At 53.4% G+C, this 17,609-nt stretch overlaps 1 protein-coding gene across 3 annotated transcripts in view; it reads right to left on the bottom strand.

Annotated features, from left to right (window-relative positions):
• The window catches only part of PI4KA (phosphatidylinositol 4-kinase alpha), a 143,825-nt gene that overhangs the window by 14,108 nt on the left and 112,108 nt on the right, over positions 1 to 17,609 (bottom strand). For 2 of the 3 annotated variants that reach the window (XM_051826727.3, XM_089323464.1), the window contains exons 31-42: positions 17,033 to 17,189; positions 16,646 to 16,773; positions 7,920 to 8,078; positions 7,595 to 7,746; positions 5,030 to 5,137; positions 4,304 to 4,431; positions 3,018 to 3,137; positions 2,777 to 2,856; positions 2,469 to 2,662; positions 1,219 to 1,309; positions 756 to 923; positions 2 to 55 (exon numbers count right to left, since the gene is read on the bottom strand). In XM_051826727.3, coding sequence (XP_051682687.3) covers positions 2 to 55; positions 756 to 923; positions 1,219 to 1,309; positions 2,469 to 2,662; positions 2,777 to 2,856; positions 3,018 to 3,137; positions 4,304 to 4,431; positions 5,030 to 5,137; positions 7,595 to 7,746; positions 7,920 to 8,078; positions 16,646 to 16,773; positions 17,033 to 17,189 — 1,539 coding nt within the window. The remainder of the gene's footprint in view (position 1; positions 56 to 755; positions 924 to 1,218; positions 1,310 to 2,468; positions 2,663 to 2,776; positions 2,857 to 3,017; positions 3,138 to 4,303; positions 4,432 to 5,029; positions 5,138 to 7,594; positions 7,747 to 7,919; positions 8,079 to 16,645; positions 16,774 to 17,032; positions 17,190 to 17,609) is intronic. The other variant, XM_051826729.3, reaches the window with a different exon arrangement.

Genomic DNA, 17,609 nt, shown 5'->3' with positions numbered 1-17,609 from the left:
CCTTGTCATACCTGAGGGCCTGCACGATCTGGGGGATGTAGAACAAGATGGCGTCCTGCAGAGGAAGAGTCGACCATGACCTCTGAGGTTAGGAGCAACACAGACGACACACACGAGGGGCACTGAGCCCCATCCCTGCTTCAGCTCTGCCCTCAGGTTGCTGCTCTCCTGGGAGCCCCACAGCAGGGCTGAGAACTAGGGAGGGCCGGGGGCAGCAAGAAAACGACCCATGGCTTCAAACCCTTGCTGGTGAGATAACCGAAGGCAGGCTCCTGTGCCTACAATGAGAACACTGCCTCTGGGAAACCAACCCAAGGGTAGGGCATCCAGTGCTGGCCCTGCAGTGAGTCAGGCTCTAGAACATTCTATAGACACCCCCGCCCGTCATCAGAGCTGTCCTACAGGATTCCTGTGAACATTCACTGGCAAGGTAAAGAGGCACGGGTGGTTACCAAGGGGGAGTATGCTTACGACCGACCCATGCAAGGCCTCTGAAGCCCAACTCAAGTAAACTTTATTTCTAAAACACCTGAGTAAAGCTGAAAAACAAAACGCTAACATCTGAACTAGACTGACATCCGTCCTCTACATCTACACGAACAAAACTGGGGAATGATGACGCATTCTAGGTTGGACTGGTGTTCAGTGCAGTGCCTTCCAGGTTGGCCACAAAGCCCTGAACCCCTTCCTCCATCCACTCAAGCACTCCCAGAGGGGCCCACCCCAGGCTGGCTCTGGAAGAGCCCCAGGCTCACCGGGGGGAAGGACCGCAGGACTTTCACCCCATACTGCGCTGTGAGAGGGTGTGGGGGGTACATGCTGGAGAAGTAGGAGAGGCCTGTGGGCGGGTCCGTGGGTGCCCAACACAGCACGTGGCTGAGCTCAGGAGCATCGGCGTCGATGGTGTGCCAGGTGACGAGGAACTGGGGAGAGCAGGAAACAGGTGGCTCAGGGGAATGGCCACAACAGGTGATGTTTATAAAGGTGCTTGTAACTGCTGGTAGTTACATGTTACATGTAACAGCGTAACCACAATCAGAATGAATACATTCCATTTTTCCTATTGCAAACACAAGTGCCACATACTAGGAGTGGAAAACACATCATTAAGAGAAATCATTCATACCAGTGAGGTCACATTGTTTTATTTTCTTGTTTCCTGGTGCTTCTGTTTTTGTGCAAGTTAAACCTAGGCCCCCAGGACATGGGTTATGTTACCTTGATAGCTTCAGGGACATCGCTAACAGCTCCTGGGTCCAACCGAACCAGACGGGTCACTTCGTTCCCGATGGCTTCCGTGTTCTTAAACCTATGACACACATAGGGTGTGGGTGGGGAGGCCTCCCAGCCACCATGGCAGGAGGGAAGCTGGAGGGTGAAGCTGACCTGGAGAGATTCTGGCTGATCTCGAATGACAAGTAAACGTTCCATGCTATGAACGTATTGGTAAACCTCAATGCTAGGGCTGAAAAAGGATGAGCCAGGGGCGGCGCTGTGGCGCAGTGGGTTAACGCCCTGGCCTGAAGTGCCAGCATCCCATATGGGCACCGGTTCGAGAGCCGGCTGCTCCACTTCCTGTCCAGCTCTCTGCTATGGCCCAGGATAGCAGAAGATGGCCCAAATAAATAATAATAAAAACAAATTTAAAAAAGTAATAATAAAAATAATAGAAGTATGAGCCAGATCTTTTCTTGAGCAGGAACTGCCAGTGTGCAGTCCCTGCATTTAGAACACCCACTCCTTTCCTGTACCGCATGCCCTGCCCTTGCCCCCCACAGCCCATGCATGGGAGTGGCCGCAAGTCAGTCCCCGGTGACAGGGCGGGCATGTTTTCACGATGCTACCACCCCAGGCTAACAACATTATGCTTGAAACATGCAGGACAACTGGTCTGGTCCTGCCCTGTGATCAGCTCAGGACCGGGGGGAGGAAGCAGTAAGAAGGCAGCTCTGGGCTCACAGTGAAGCAACATCTGTTTGCCAGAGGAGCTGCGGCTGCCTGGAGGGCCTGCTCCATGGCAGTCTCTGCAGCCCTTCTCTTTTCATCGGCCTGTTTGGTCCCTTTAAGGGCTGCCCCGGGAGGGTTCCCAGGAGAGTGCTGCTCAAATGTGACATCCAGGAGCAAACCCAAGCCCTCCGGGAGCCCACCTCTGCGGCCTACATCCCGAGAACAACAGCTCCTGGCCAGCCCTCTCCTCCATGAATCAGATCTCGGCACTGGGTTCTCCCTGATTTGCCTCCTCAGGCTCCAAAGTGCTGGGCCCCCAGGTTAACAGTCTCACGAGACCGCAAGGCTGCCGTGTGGCCCTTCAACATAAAGATGGCCTGAATGTCCTGGGCAAGAACTGGCTGCCACACAGCTTCCTGGCCGTCCTCGGTGGGGGCCCCATCACCTCCCCCGCACTCGTGACCCGGCAGGCAAGCGCCCCACGCCGGACGTTCGGCCAGGCCCTTGGCCCGGGGGCCCACCTGGCTGGCAGCTGCACGGCCAGGTAAGGAGAAATGCTCCAGGCGAGGTTCACATTGTCCTTCCACTGCTTCTCGCTCAGGCTGATGTACTTGGACCTCCAGTTGGCCACGCTGTTCTCTCCGGCCTGGTCCAGCTCCAGCTCCGGGGCCGACAGTGGATTGTACCATGTGATGAGACGCTCAATCTCGGTGGCCTGGGGAGACCATACACCATGCCCTGAGCGCCTTCTGCAGGCCTGCACACGCCACTCCCGCCCCAGTGTACCGTGTCTGGCCATGGGGGCAGCGGCCATGCCTAAGGGCCTTACCAGCAGGGAGAGCAGCAGCGTCCTGCGCTTCATGTAGTATTTGTGCAGCTGGGAGCCCCGGTTGGTTTTCTTAGACATGCCTAGGCAGGAAAGAGCGCAGGAGTGGTCCCGGGAGCCCCCGCCCACCCTCTGCTCCTAGAACCAAGTGGGAGCTGTCGTTCAGCGCTCTGTTCTGCCACTGCAGCGCATGTCCATCAGGTTGCCAGGAGGTGGCGGATGTAGGAGTGAACCTCCCACCGACCTGACTTCTTGGAGATGGTCGACATGCCGCTGGACAGGGGGTAGGTGTTGATCCAGCCTTGCGTGGCTTGTTGCCGGGAGCCCACAGTTATGTCCAGGTTGCTCCGGGTGTCCTGGTTATCTGTGGGCAAACACAGCGTCGATTCTGGGATGAGCCGGCTCAAGGACAGGCAGCACAAGAGCAGTGTGCACTTGCGCCAGGGAAAAGGCCAGCGGCAGCCCAGGCGCGTTCTGCAGCACGGGAGTTGGCGGAGGCGGGCCTTGCAGGACAAACACTCCTGATGGCGAGAAGCTGTTCATCTCAATCATTCTAGGTGGACAGCTTTCTAGGATTCACTAGGTTCCAGCCAGCCTTTCGAGTAGAATCAAGCAGGCATTTGGTGCAGCGTTCAGCTGCTGCTTGTCAGAGTGCCTCGGTTCAAGTCCTGGGTCTGTTTTTGATTCCAGCTTCCTGCTAATGCGCACTCTGCAAGCCAGCAGGTGGTGACGGCTCAGGTACTTGGGTGCCTGCCACCCACATGGGACCTGGATTAAGTTCCTGGCTCCCAGCTTTGGCTTGGCTCAGCCGTGGCTGTTGGAGGCACTTGGGGAGTGAGCCAGCAATGGAAGAACTGTCTCTCTCTCTGCCTTTCTGATTAAAAAAATGAAAATATATAAATCAATGAATCATTGTGTCTGCTTTTTCTTTTCTTTCTTGCAGTCGGGGTGTCAGCTGTGGGTCTGGCTAGAGAAACCCATCTCATCTCTCAATCCATGGTCTGCAATCAGCCATGGGCCCAGAGAAACTAGGACGAAGTTTCCTTTGGAGGTGGGCTGCTGGCTTACGCTTCAGTGTGTCTCCAGGAGCACGCCCTCACGCAGGGCTCTTTGTCCCTGTGCACACTGCTAGCTCCTGTTCATCCTTCCAGACTCAGCTCAGATGTCACTGCTTCCAGAAAACCGTCTCTGACTCCCCAACTCCGGCTAGACCAAGTGCCTATCCGTGATGGATGTTCCCAAGGTTCTCTCATATGGCAAGTACCTGTCTGTCTCCCTCCTACCAGGTGGCAAGGCCCTGGTCTTAAGTCATCTGGGCACACTGGCCTGAGCCCAGCACTGGCTCAGCGGGAGCTGGGAGCTGAGCTGGCACGTGGAGAAGAGAAGCCGCGGCGAGAGGGGTGTCTGAGGCCTCCTGTGCTTGCCACACTCCTTGGCTTGGGCACTGGCTCCTCCATGGCTGTCCACGGCACACCCGTCCCACCTGTCCCCACCCCTGTGAGCGGGTGCACTACTAAGAGCAATGGTTACCTGGGGGGACGAGCTGGCTGGCGGTCAAGTACTTCTTATCTGAGAACATGGCGGTCCAAAACTTAATCATTATGCTGATGTCTTCTCGCAGCCGCTTTTCTCCTTGAGTAGGAAACTTTGGGGGACAACTTCAAACAACCACAAGAGGACAAGAGCTGAGCGCCTGGGGTCAGGGCCGGAAGCCAGTCCCATAAAGCAGGGAGAGGTAACATAGTGGTCTCTTGACAACAAGAGGTTAGCACGGAGCTGGTCACCAGCACCAGGGATGTCACAGACTCCACGGGAAGGTTCTGGAGTCCTCTCATGCCCACCCCAGCACTACCCTCAGAGACTCCCAGAGCTCTCCGCTGATGATGTGCTTGAGCAGACTAAGACAACCAAGCTGTCTACAGACAACCAAGCAGCACCTGCACAGCCCCGGGCACTGCATATTTACAATTCCTCACGTGCTAACTATTCACATTGACAGGAAACACAAATGGCATGCACTTAATCTCTTAAATCAACTGAACGGAGAGGAAATCTGCACGCATCTCTCAGGAAGTTAGCTCGAAGCACATGCATACACACAAGCGTATCCACAGGGCACGCACGCACACACACGGACACACACACCACAAGGGCTGAAGCTATGTACATCGGAGGTTGGCAATCATACAGCAGGCAAACTGTGGCTTCTGTGGGTGACCTCCGGGGCACTGGGCTGTCCCGGACCCTGTGAAGTACCTGAAGTAGTCAAAGGCAGTGGAGTAGATCTTCTCACGAAGCACATTGCGGATGGTGGCATTCGGAACCACGTCGGCATGCAGCAGCGACAGCCCCAGGGTCAGCAGCCTGGGAGAGAGCGGCAAGCAGGGCCAGGTCAGTGGGAACCCTGCACGGAGCTGAGCTGTGAGGGTCCTGGCCTCCCACGCAGACCATGTGGCCCCTGGGTCCAGGGCACACATCTGGACGGAAGAGCCTGGACTGGGACATCAGCCAGCTGATTACTGGTCACAGGTTTGTTTTTGTTTGCTTGTTTGTTTAAGTTTTTGAAAGACAGAATGACAGTTTTTTTTTTTTGGGGGGGGGGTGAGTGGGAGGGTATCTTCTGCCTGCTGGTTCAATCCCCAAATGGCTGCAACAGTTAGGGCTAGGCCAGGTGAGGCCAGGAGTCAGGAGCCCCATCCTGACCTCACTCGTCAGCAGCAGGGACTCAAGAGCTTGTGCTACCGTCGGCTGCCTTTCCAGCGCATTTGGGGGAAGCTGGCTCAGAAGCGGAGTAGCTGGGACTTACCTGAGCTGGCACTCTGCTGATACAGGATGCCAGGGTCAAAAGCAGAGCTTATCCTGCTGTGCCACAACAGGAAAATTTTTTTTTAACCTTCACTTTTGTTGGAGAAAACTGTGTAACTGGTGTGGTAATCTGCCTGCCTGGGCCACAGACTTCAGTCTCATAAACTATCTGCAGGCCCCCACAAAGGTAGACCATCTGATTCAAGGTAGAAAGAAAAAAAATTCAAGCACCTGGTTTCTGTTGAGCCAGGTCCCACACAACGAGGTATTAGGGACTGTGGGGGAGGCACCATTCCTGTGGGCAGTGAGTTTATAATCTGGGGCTGGGTCGGGAGATCAGGGGTCTTCCTGAGCAGATTCTGCAGAGTGAAAAGCCACGCTGAATCTTACAGAAGAGGACTCTGGGGCATAGGCTCCAGCTACCGAGTGAGGTCAGGAAGGGCTGGCAGTGAGATGGGCCCTGAGCATCAGTGTCTTGCTAGGCAGAAACAGGGTGCCCAGGTCCAGAGGCAGGTGGCTATGGGAGCCAAGGCTCAGGGGTAGCCAGTGCTGGGGCATCGTGGACCTTCGGGCCGTCCCCAGGTGTATTGCAGGAGAAGGGACGGTTCTGATGAGGCCACCCTCCAAGGGAGCCATCCCAGCCAGCCAGAGCAGCACCTGCACTGCTGTATGCAAGCCACAGGGGCCTGCCAGGGTCAGGTGTTGTGAGGGGCAAGGGGGCGGTCACTGCTGGGCAGCTGGCTAGTCCAAGGAGACTGGTGAGGAGGAACTGAGGCCGCAGACACGAGGTCAGACATTCTGCCTGGAAAACCAAGTGCCTACACCGGGCACACCTGAGGACCGGGGCCAGTGGAAAACCAAGTGCCTACACGGGGCACACCCGAGGACCAGGGCCAGTGGAAAACCAAGTGCCCACACCGGGCACACCTGAGGACCGGGGCCAGTGGAAAACCAAGTGCCCACACCGGGCACACCTGAGGACCAGGGCCAGTGGAAAACCAAGTGTCTACACCAGGCACACCTGAGGACCGGGGCCATCCTGGAGGATGCAGAGGGAGGCAGGAAGGCCAGCTGAGGGTGCGGCAACACCCCTGTGTACATCAACAGCACTGCAACCGCACTGCATAGGCACGGAGACCCACAGGGAGTGCTGTCCGTCTCTGTGACAACTGTCCATTGCTGCGATGGCTGAGGACTGTTTTTCAGTAACCCATTCTCATTTTATAAGAATATAGCTCAAGGGGCCAGCACCATAGTGCAGGTTAATCCTCCACCTGCAGCGCCAGCATCCCATATGGACACCGGTTCTAGTCCCGGCTGCTCCTCTTCCAATCCAGCTCTCTGCTGTGCCCTGGGAAAGCAGTAGAAGATGGCCCAAGTGCTTGGGCCTCTGCACCTGTGTGGGAGACCAGGAAGAATAACCTGACTCCTGACTTCGGATCAGTGCAGCGCCGGCCGTAGTGGCCATTTGGGGAGAGAATCAGTGGAAGGAAGACCTTTCTCTCTGTCTCTCCCTCTCACTATCTGTAACTCTACCTTTCAAATAAATAAAATCTTAAAAAAAGTAAAAGAATATAGCTCAAGACAGATGAGAGATGAGGAGGAAGGAGAAACTGGCCCTTGCCTATGGCTTTCTTGAGAAGTACAGCCCAGTGGGTGGCCTGTGTTTTGAGGGGATGTGAGCTGGGCACTCAGGGGAGGGGCAGATAGAGCAGATGGTGGCAGTGAGGGCCCCCACTGCACCTAGGCTGCGGCGACTGGGTGTTGCAGTCCTCACAAGTAGGACCTGACTGTAGGAGTGGGGGTGGGGATACTTTAGCCAACTTGAGCAAGTTCATGGCTTTGTAAGATTAGGAAGGACGCTTTCGACAAGCTTCTCCCCATCACCTAGGGATGGCGCCAAGTCCCATGCCACACCCTACAGAAGCGAGACAACACACGCCAAAGACCCACACCGTATGCGATCCACCCCAACTCCTCCTGGGACCCCAGAAACCCCAAGAAGAGAGCCCTCACTTGAAGCGTGGTCCGATGGCTGCCACGTGCCGGTTCATGCTGCCCTTGGCCCCGCCGATGTTCAGGGACAGCGAGCGCTGCAGCAGGCTGGAGAAGATCTCCACCTGGTCAGAGCTGCAGTACTTGGCAATCTCAAACCGCTGCACCAGGAACTGAGTGAGAAGGCAAACACCACGGTGTGAGGCTGGGCCGGCGCAGGCCCGGGGCAGCCTAGCAGGGGACCTGGGCTCCGAGGTGACGGCAGTGGTGAACAGGGTGGGGCTGTGGAGGGGGTGAGAAGGCACCCCCCCAGGTCAGGCTTGGAGTGGGGGAGGTGGTTACGTACATCGATCCAGATGTAGTGGGGGGTCACTTCCGGAGGACAGGGTCTTGGCTGGCTGGTTTCCGAGGCTGCCAGGGGATCTGCCTCCTTTATCTCAGCAGAGAACAGGCCGAACTTCTGCTCCACGGTCATATGCCAGGCCCCAGCCATCTCCCGCATGAACTGTGAGCAAAGGGATACGTCAACTCCTCTGAGGAGCACAAAAATGGGGCCACCGTTTCTCTTTTAATTACAGAAAAAAGAATGTGTATTCCTGGAGTGAAACCCAGAAACCAAGGAAAGTAGGAAGGAAAAATAAAGATCACTCCAACCCCCACCCCACAGTCTTCCACGTCAGTGTTTGGGGCTGAGCTTCCAGCCCACATGCTGTGTCCCAGTCTGTGGAGCCTGGCAGGGCTGAGTGGGGAGTGGCAGCACACCTGTGACATGCCAGATACCACATGGGCCCTCAACCTGGGAACGCTTTTTACTGCCAAGGGCCATTTAGACGTTACTAACATCACTCCAGGGCCATACTAAATTATCAACTTATAATTTAGCCTGTAAAGATTTACTGAATTTTGAGTCCCGCCCGTGGTTGCCTTGGCAGGGTGAGGCCAGTGATTTCTTGGGAGCTTTATGGTCTGCAGGCTGGATGTCCCCCACCCCTGTAAAATCTCTCCAATAATCCTGAGGGCCACTTGTGGTTGCAAGGTAAGACCGCCGGCTCGGGGCCTCCGAGCTGACAAGGCAGGACCCGAGTCTGGCTTCAGAGCCCAGTTCCTTTCCTCCACCTCACACAAGGCCTTCATTCCCCAGTCAGAACTGGGGATGCGCAAGGGAGTCGGGGAGGCCTAAAGCCACTACGGCTGGGCTGCTCCCCTGCCCAGCCACACTCAGCCTGGCCCTCTTCTGGGTGAAGGGACGGGATGCCCAGGCAGAGCCAAGTGGTGGCCTAGAAGGGATGTGGGTGTGGGAGGGAGTACCTGTGCTATGGCTCCCAGGTGGGAACCTGAGTTACAGGTGTTTCACACAGAAGACCAGGAGGCAGCATCTGGGGCTGGGCCAGCAAGCTTTCATCCCTTTGTTGGCCCAAATGATGCCAGCTGGCTACTTGGGGCTCCAACCCCTGAGCAGAGTGGCAATAGGGCCAGGTGGGAGGAGCAAAAGCTCTGGCTCCCTCTGCCACTATCCCCCTTTCTTCTTGATGTGGCTCAGGGTAACCAAGTGGCCAGTCCCACACACTGTCCCCCAGGCTTACTGCCGGGTGGGGTGGCCACAGGTGCTCAGTGGCACTACTGAGCAAGGCGGGAGTGAAGTGGGTGAGCCCCAGGAAAGCCAGGTGTGCTTCTGAAGGTCAGAGCATATAGCAGGTATCCTTCCTGTCTGGGGCTCAGAACCTTCTAGAGGCCATGAAGATGAGGACAAAGAGCACACGGGCAAAGGATGGCAGAACTGCTCAAGGGCCCAGGATACCCATGGGCCACTCAGTCTGCACTTCCCTGTGAGCAGCCTGTGACACAGAGGAGAAACTCCTTCTTGTCTCCCACAGCCACATGTTAAGTCGTGGTATGACAGAGGAACAGAAGTGGAGGGAAGAAGGAGACCCTAACTGATGGGGTAAAGGACCCAAGTGAAAGCCACATTCCCACTCATTAGACTGACAGCCATGTCCTAATGGCTGCCTTGGTGTTGGGACTTTCTGGGGTCCGGGAACAGAGCTGGAGCCACGAACAAAACAAAAATCCACATGGTCTATGGTGAGGGCCACGGACAAGAAGAAATAAACGATGGACATGGGACACTGACAATGCTGCTTTAATCTGAGTATTAGTTTGGGTGCCCCCAAAGGCCCACGTGTGAGAGGCTTGGGACCCAAAGTCTTAAATCCATGGTTAACGGATTAAGGGTGGAGAATTAATCCAATTGTGGTATCTGAAGCTGCAGACTTCAGGAAGTGATCAGGGAGACTGGATTAGACTGGATTAAGCTGCTGAGATGGAGCCAGCAGTTGGATCACCATGGCTTTAGACAGAGATAGCTGGACATGAGGACAAGGGTCCTTCCTGTGTCTGCTCACACTCATCAGACCCTCATCAGACACCAGACTATGGTCCCCTGATCCTGAACTAAGAACTAGAAACAATTTCTCCATAAGCAGCCTAAGTATTTCAGGTGTAGTAACTTGGAGCTAACAGTTGCAAAGCTGAAGAGTACAGCAAACAGGAGTGTGTGTGGGAGATGTGGACTGGGTGGCCACGAAAAAGGACACCAACCCCAGAGGAGATGCAAGAGGGAGGCGTGTGCCCTCGGAGGAGCGGGGACAGCAGACACGGCCTGTGTTCTGGAAGGCAGGGCTGAAACTCAGGATCCCAGGGTGGCTTCGGAGGAGGAGCGAGCACGTATTTGTGGCAGGCCACTGTGCATCTGAGTAAGTGGGTGTTAGGGGCATTGATGGAGGTGGGACAGAAGGGACCTGACTGGGCCTACGTCTTACTGCTGGCTCTGACTGCATGTGGAGAAGGCTGAGAGGGGTAGAAGCAGGGAAACCAGCTGCTTGAGGGACAGTGTTTGGGATGCTGGGAAATTAGGTTCTAGATCTATGTTAAAGGTAAAAGATAAGGCCAAGGGTTAGTGGGGAAATGTGAAAAGGGGGAGGGGGTCAGAGCTGGCTGAAAGGACTTGGTCTGAGCGGAGGAAGGGTGATGCTGCAACTTCCTGCAGTGGGGACCAGGGCCAGTAGAGGTGGCATCGAGGGCTGACTCTGGGCCTGTCTGGTTGAGGTGCAGATCAGCTAACTCCATGGAGTTGTGGGGCAGGCAGTTGGAGGAACACACTTGGCCTGGAGGTGATGACCCTGGCAAGACCACACATGCTGCTAGTCCCACCTGACCCTGAGATGCATTCACAAAGGCTGGGGAGGGGGGTGGACCTGCAACCCAAAACACTGCAGGGGCTGTGAGTAGCTGGCCCTGGGCTAACCTGTCCTCCTACTGCCTGGGGCCTGTGGGTGAGGTCTGGGCTCACCCTCCTTGCCACCAGGGATCCTTAGGGGCTCTTCTGAGCCACCTGTATTTGAAGACCAGATGGTGAGATCAGAGGTCAGGGGCACCCGAAGCCTCAGACACGATGTGAGGGCTGGCACCTTCCTGCCCTGTCAAAGTCCAAGAGGAGGCCTATCCTGGTCCCTTCCTGAGAAGTGGAGGGTCCCCCAAGACAGACAGGGTGCAGGCGGGTGGTGCTTTGCTCACTACAGGTGCTGGTAGGACTGGCAGGCTCCAGGTGGACAATGCACCCTTGTGCTGTGCAGCTATGACTTGCTTGACAAAAGGTCAGATGTCCCTGGCCCTATCAAATAATCACCCAGTCACCAGTATGACAACCAAACACCACAGGAAGAATTCTGGTGAACTAGAAGGGATTCTGGTTCCAAAAGCCAAGTCCCTGAAGCAAGAGCACTGGATTGAGGCCTGGAAAAGTCCTCAGGGGTGGGGGTGGGGGTGGGTCAGACACTCCAGAACCGGTGCTACCTGAGGATCACCAAGAAGGGTGAGAGAAACTGTCAGCTAGGACTCGGCTCAGGCCAGCGTGTGGCAGGAACAAGTTACCAGGTCAGAGACTTGCACGCTGTACAAAGGACCCCAGCTCTTTCTTCTCTTAGGGGAATCCAGGCGCCACAACCTTGAGCAGATGTCAGGATCACACTGTCCTCACACACGCGCCTGCTCTTTGTCCCTTGTGAATGGAAGAAAGGGCCTCAAGATGCCACCGCCAGCAATCACCTCTGAAGTCAGGGTTACAGAGTTTTGGGAAAAGATTTATTTACTTGAAAGGCAGAGGGACAGAGAGGATGAGAGATTTTCTAACCGATGGTTCACTTCCCAAGTGCTTGCAACATCTAGGGCTGGAACTCCATCCTGGTCTCCTCTGTGGGCGGCAGGGGCCCAAGCACTTGGCCCATTACCTGCTGCCTTGCAGGTGCATTAGCAGCAAGCTGGACAGTGGTGCAGTCAGGATGTGGCAGCTTAACCTGTTGTGCCACAGCTGGTCCCATGGATGATTTCTGTCCTTCTCATTGTGCTTTTATCTTCTAACTTCTCCATCAGGGCATATATAGCTTACACAATGGGAAAAAAAAACTAAAAAAAAAAAAAAAAACAACTCCAAAAAACAAAACAACAACAAAAAAATCAGAATAGAATACGCAACAATGCAAAGTCAAAGCAATAAAGTTAAAAGCCCTCCTAGGGCATTGCTGAGGTCAAAGCAGAGACAGGTGGGTGGAGAAGGCCAGCCAAGGCTGAGGGATCCAACGACCCCAGCCAAGCTATTGGTGATGGCAGGGGCAGGCAGCACAGACTGCAGTCAAAAGAGCCCGACTGCAACAGTAATTTTCTTTTCTTTTCTTTTTTCTTTTTTTGACAGGCAGAGTGGACAGTGAGAAAGAGAGAGAGACAGGGAGAAAGGTCTTCCTTTTGCCGTTAGTTCACCCTCCAATGGCCACCGCAGCCGGCGTGCTGTGGCCGGTGCACCGCTGATCCGGCAGGAGCCAGGTGCTTCTCCTGGTCTCCCATGGGGTGCAGGGCCCAAGCACCTGGGCCATCCTCCACTGCACTCCCGGGCCACAGCAGAGAGCTGGCCTGGAAGAGGGGCAACCGGGACAGAATCCGGCGCCCCAACTGGGACTAGAACCCGGTGTGCCGGCGCCACAGGTGGAGGATTAGCCTAGTGAGCCGCGGCGCCAGCCTGAAACAGTCATTTTCTTGGCACACAAAAAACCTCTCTGGGATCAGCGCTATGATACAACTGCTGAAGCTGCTGCCTGCAACACTGGCATCTCGTATCAGGGCAATGGTTTGAATTCTGGCTGTTCTGCTTCCAGTACAATTTCATGCTAATACACCTGAGAAGGCAGCAGATAATGGGCCAAATACTTGGGCCCCTGCCGCCCACATGGGAGACATGGATGGAGTTCCTGGCTCCTGGTTTCCACCTGGTTCAGCCCTGACTATTGTGGCTATTTGGGAAGTGAAGTAGCAGATGGACAATCTCGGTCAATCTGTCTTTCAAAAAAAAAAATTACTTGCACTGACTCCTCTCTCAATTTTGTTGGAAATAAAAAGAAAATAAGTGAAGGTGGGATGAGAAGCAGAAAGACCCTTCCCTTACTGCCAAGACTAGCCCTTCCCCACCCCTATCCCAAGGGCAGCCAGATTAGACCCTAGAGAAACAGAATTAGCAGAACTCTTCAGCAGGCAGGATTTCTACGCACAGCCGGCCCTGCACACACACAGGTTACATATCCTGGAGCCAAACAACAGTGGGGCAAAAATATCTGGGAAAGGGGCCGGCGCTGTGGCATAGCAGTTGAAGCCGCTGCCTGCAGTGCCGGCTTCCCATGTGGGTGCTGGTTCAAGTATTGGCTGCTCCACTTCCAATTAAGCTCTCTGCTGTGGCCTGGGAAAGCAGTAGAAGATGGCCCAAGTCCTTGGGTCCCTGTACCTGCATAGGAGACCCAGAAGAAGCTGCTGGCTCCTGGCTTCAGATCAGCTGAGCTCCAGCCATTGTGGCTATCTGGGGAATGAACCAGCGGATGGAAGACCTTTCTCTCTCTGCCTCTGCCTCTCTGATAAATAAATAAATCTTAAAAAAAATATTTTGGGAAAAAAGTTGGCATCTGCACTGAACATGTACAGACTTTTTTTCTTCTGGTCATTTCCTAAACAATACAGTAGTATTACCTCTTACACAGTATTTGCACTGCATTAGGTACTAAAATCTACAGCTGATATAAAGTACAGGGGAGTGTGTGTGTAGCTTCCATGCAAATATTATGCCATTTTCTATAATGGATTTGAACCAGTCCCAAGAATGCCAAGGGCCAGCTGCACAGTGTCCAGGATACAATCAGAAACTCTGAAATAGCAAAGGAACAAATGAATAGAGATTGATCCAAAGATGACACAGACACTACAACTAACACACCAGATAAGGACTTAAAAAATAATTGTTATAGGGGCTGGCGCTGTGGTACAGCGGGTTAATGCCCTGGCCTGAAGCGCCAGCATCCCATATGGGCACCGGGTTCTAGCCCCAGCTGCTCTACTTCTGATCCAGCTCTCTGCTGCGGCCTGGGAAAGCACTGGAAGATGGCCCAAGTCCTTAGGGCCCTGCACCCTCGTGGGAGGCCCAAAGGAGGCTCCTGGCTCCTGGCTTCAGATCGGCGTAGTTCCGGCTGTTGCGGCCAATTGGGGAGTGAAGCAGCAGATGGAAGACCTCTCTCTCTCTCTCTCTCTCTGCCTCTCCTCTTTCTGTGTAACTCTGACTCTCAAGTAAAAAATAAATAAATATTAAAAAATAATTGTTTTAAGTATGTTCAAAGGTTTATCAATAACAATAGAAAGAGTGGATGAGAAGAGCAATAATTTGAGCAGAAAATACAAACTGTAAAAGTAAATAAATAACTAAATAAAGGGGCCCAGTGCTGTGGCATAGTAGGTGAAAAGCCTTCCGCCTGCACCAGTGGTATCCCACATGGGCACCGGTTCGAGTCCTGGCTGCTCCTCTTCCAATCCAGCTCTCTGCTATGGCCTGGGAAAGCAGTGGAAGATGGCCCAAGTGCTTGGGCTCCTGCACCCAAGTGGGAGACCTGGAAGAAGCTCCTGGCTCCTGGCTTTGGATTGGCCAGCTCTAGCCATTGTGGCCATTTGGGGAGTGGATCAGTGGATGGAAGACCTTTGTTTCTGTCTCTCTCTGTAACTCTCTCAAAAAACAAATAAAATCTTAAAAAAAATAAATAGAAATCCTGTATCTCAGAATTGAATCTGAAATAAAGAACACATTAAGAAAATTTTATAGCAGAATGAACAAGGCAGAAAAAAACTGGTACACAGGCCTGAAGGGAAGCTAAACGCAATAGGCAGGGGAGAGGGATGAGAGACGCAAGAGAACGTCTGTGACCTGAAGGACAACCGACCTCAAGTCACCAACATGTGTGTACGGAATCTCAAAAGGAGAAGAGAAGGGTGTAAAAATATAGTTAAAGAGATACTGCCTTAAAAACGTTCCAAGTCCGATGAAACAGCTAAATCTCTCCATTTACATAATGAATCCCAACAGCATAAATACACAGGAAACCACACCTTGGGGCACAGCATAGTCAAACTACTAAAAGCCACAGATAAGGAGATTCATCCTGAAACTAGCCAGAAGAAAAACAGTAAGGACTGTTGACTTCTCCCTAGAAACAATGCAAGGCAACAGGCAGCAGAAAACATGACACGCCAAAAGCAGTAACACAAACTGTCACCTAGATCTAGGAGAAATATCTACACGCATCAAAAACGAAAGGTGAGAGTTTATTTCTAGCAGACCTAGGGGAAATGCTTAAAAAACAAACACACGAAAACACACATGAAAAACCCTGTGTATATAGGAAGACTTAAAGAGTAAGAAACAGCAAATATTTGGATAAACTTATAAGGCTTAAAAAAAATCCACTTCTTGATTTCCTGGAAAGACCTCTGACTTTTAGAACAAAAAAAAAAAAAAAAACATTATCAGGCACAATCCACGCAGCAGGAGACACGCAGGCTGGGGGGAGATGAGGCTGCACAAACAGCATGGGCTGTGTACAGTGACCCAGGGCTGAATGCAGAATCTCTCTGGCAACAATGCCAACTATCCTAACAGCAGCAGTCGGCATTTACCGGTCACTCCCAGGGTCAGGTGATTTCACTGTGACTGTCACCATACAGATTAGGATTCTATGTAACGCTGCTCTGGGTCAACCCTGCAGGCTGCTCACTTGTCAGAGAGCCAATCATGCTGACAAGCCACGCTCACCTTAGCCCCACAGAGAAAGAGGGTTCAGGAACCACTGGGGGAGCCAGGTCCCTGTCGCCTTCTTCCAGCCCCTCCCTAATGAAGTTAGAAGCCCACTGGACTCAAATGTTGCCCCACAATTCTGAATGGTGTGACTGACACAAACCCACACAGAGGCAAATGTGAGATATTACAATGAATAACATTACTACCTGCCTGGAACTTTCTAATTCTGCCTTTCAAAGTCATCATTTCTCTGAGAGAACAAGAAAAATAAAACACCCTCTTCAGACACTTCTCTCAACCGATCTTAAGAAACAGTGGAAAATTACACCCTTCACCTCATGTGACAAATTGCATCAAAACTTGAGGTGCACTAAAAATACTGCAGAAAATTACCTCCAGGCCATGTGTATAAGGCGCATATGAAACAAATGAAATCTGGGCTTGTATCTGGGTCCCATCCACAAGAGATCTCATTATGCAAATACAAAGATTAAAAAATCCTCCAACATTTTACAATCAGCACACCTACATAACAGCCTTCCCTGCAGGCCCCAGGCGGGAGAAGGCTCAGAACTGACTCAGAGAAAGGCAGCTCATCCCAAAGTTGGAAGGTCAAGAAAAACAACCTTGATGACAATCAGCTGCTCCCAACCAAACCTGAATTCAACAATGTTCAAACCGCTGGGTCCTCCGATTTAAGCAGAGAAATGGCTCCCCCTACCGAGAGATTGAAAAATATCTGCCTGTAGGCCCCACTAGGATGCTTTTAACAGACTGTGTCTACTCCCAGGACGGTCAGGCATTCATAACGCAGACTAGAGGGAGACAGGTGTGAGAAGGTGAGGGGTTTGCCTGGGGTCTGGCGGTGGAGCGAGGTGACCCCGCCCTAGCCCGGAGCTGACCCTTGGTCAGTGTCCTACCGGCACTTCCACTCCATTCTTGCCGGCCAACAGCCACTCCCAGCAGGCCAGGGCAGTCTCCATGCCGTGCTCGTTGAACATGCGCAGGGGGCCCCAACACAGATGATGCAGGAGCTGTGGGTCACAATCTGGAAGCAAACACACACTGCTCGGAGGTCTCCAGCCCTGGCTGCACCCAAATAGGGCTTCCCTGGGTCAAAAACAAAGAGCCCTGGCCTGGGCCCATGAGGACCTTTCCTTTACTTTCTGAGAGATTCCACAGGGGTCTCTACCTGGGGCGAGTCGGGGAGGAGCCAACTCCGGCCCTTTCCTGCTCCAGGACTCCACTGTTAGGACAAACATTCATCTGGAAACGACCCAGCCTTCACGGTCCGTGCTGTGTGTTACCTTTGCAGCTGATGAGCATGGCGGTCAGCTTGAACATGGCCTGCGTGTAGTGCTGCGGGCTGCTGAGCTCCAGAGCCGAATTCAGATCCTGTACCAGCATCTTGTTCAGGTCGGACCTCTGGCCTGTGGCACCCGAGAAACGGATCATTCCGTACACCTGCAAGAAGCACGCTTGTCAGCAGCCCCACACGTACGCCAGGCACGTGGGTGAGGGCCCGGCCGTGACCTGACCACACTCTTGGCAGGCCCAGAGGGTACCTGCTGTCCCAGTGTGCAGCCCACGCATGCAGAGTGCAGGCTCGTTTCACTGGTTCTACCAATGCTCACAGCTTCTTTCTCAAAGAATCTCTCTTCTAGAAATGCATGTCGGACCATCTTTGTACTCAGTGCAGTCCAGGATAAAGCATGTGTTCAGCAAACATTCGTTACCACTTCCAACAAGAGCCCAAAGAACAGAGTTCTCAGTGGTGGCTGCTGTGTGGGTACATACAGTCACCTACTGTGGAGGTGGTAAGCTGTCCTAAATGCACCAGATAGGCCCTGTGCCCTTGAAACCCTCCAGCAATTGGTGAATTCC

This window comes from Oryctolagus cuniculus, chromosome 21 (assembly GCF_051225735.1).
Source record: "Oryctolagus cuniculus isolate XC-2025 breed Fujian yellow rabbit chromosome 21, ASM5122573v1, whole genome shotgun sequence".
NCBI lineage: Eukaryota > Metazoa > Chordata > Mammalia > Lagomorpha > Leporidae > Oryctolagus > Oryctolagus cuniculus.
The sequence above is the reverse complement of the archived record's forward strand: the minus strand, read 5'-3'. Positions and strand labels throughout refer to the sequence as shown.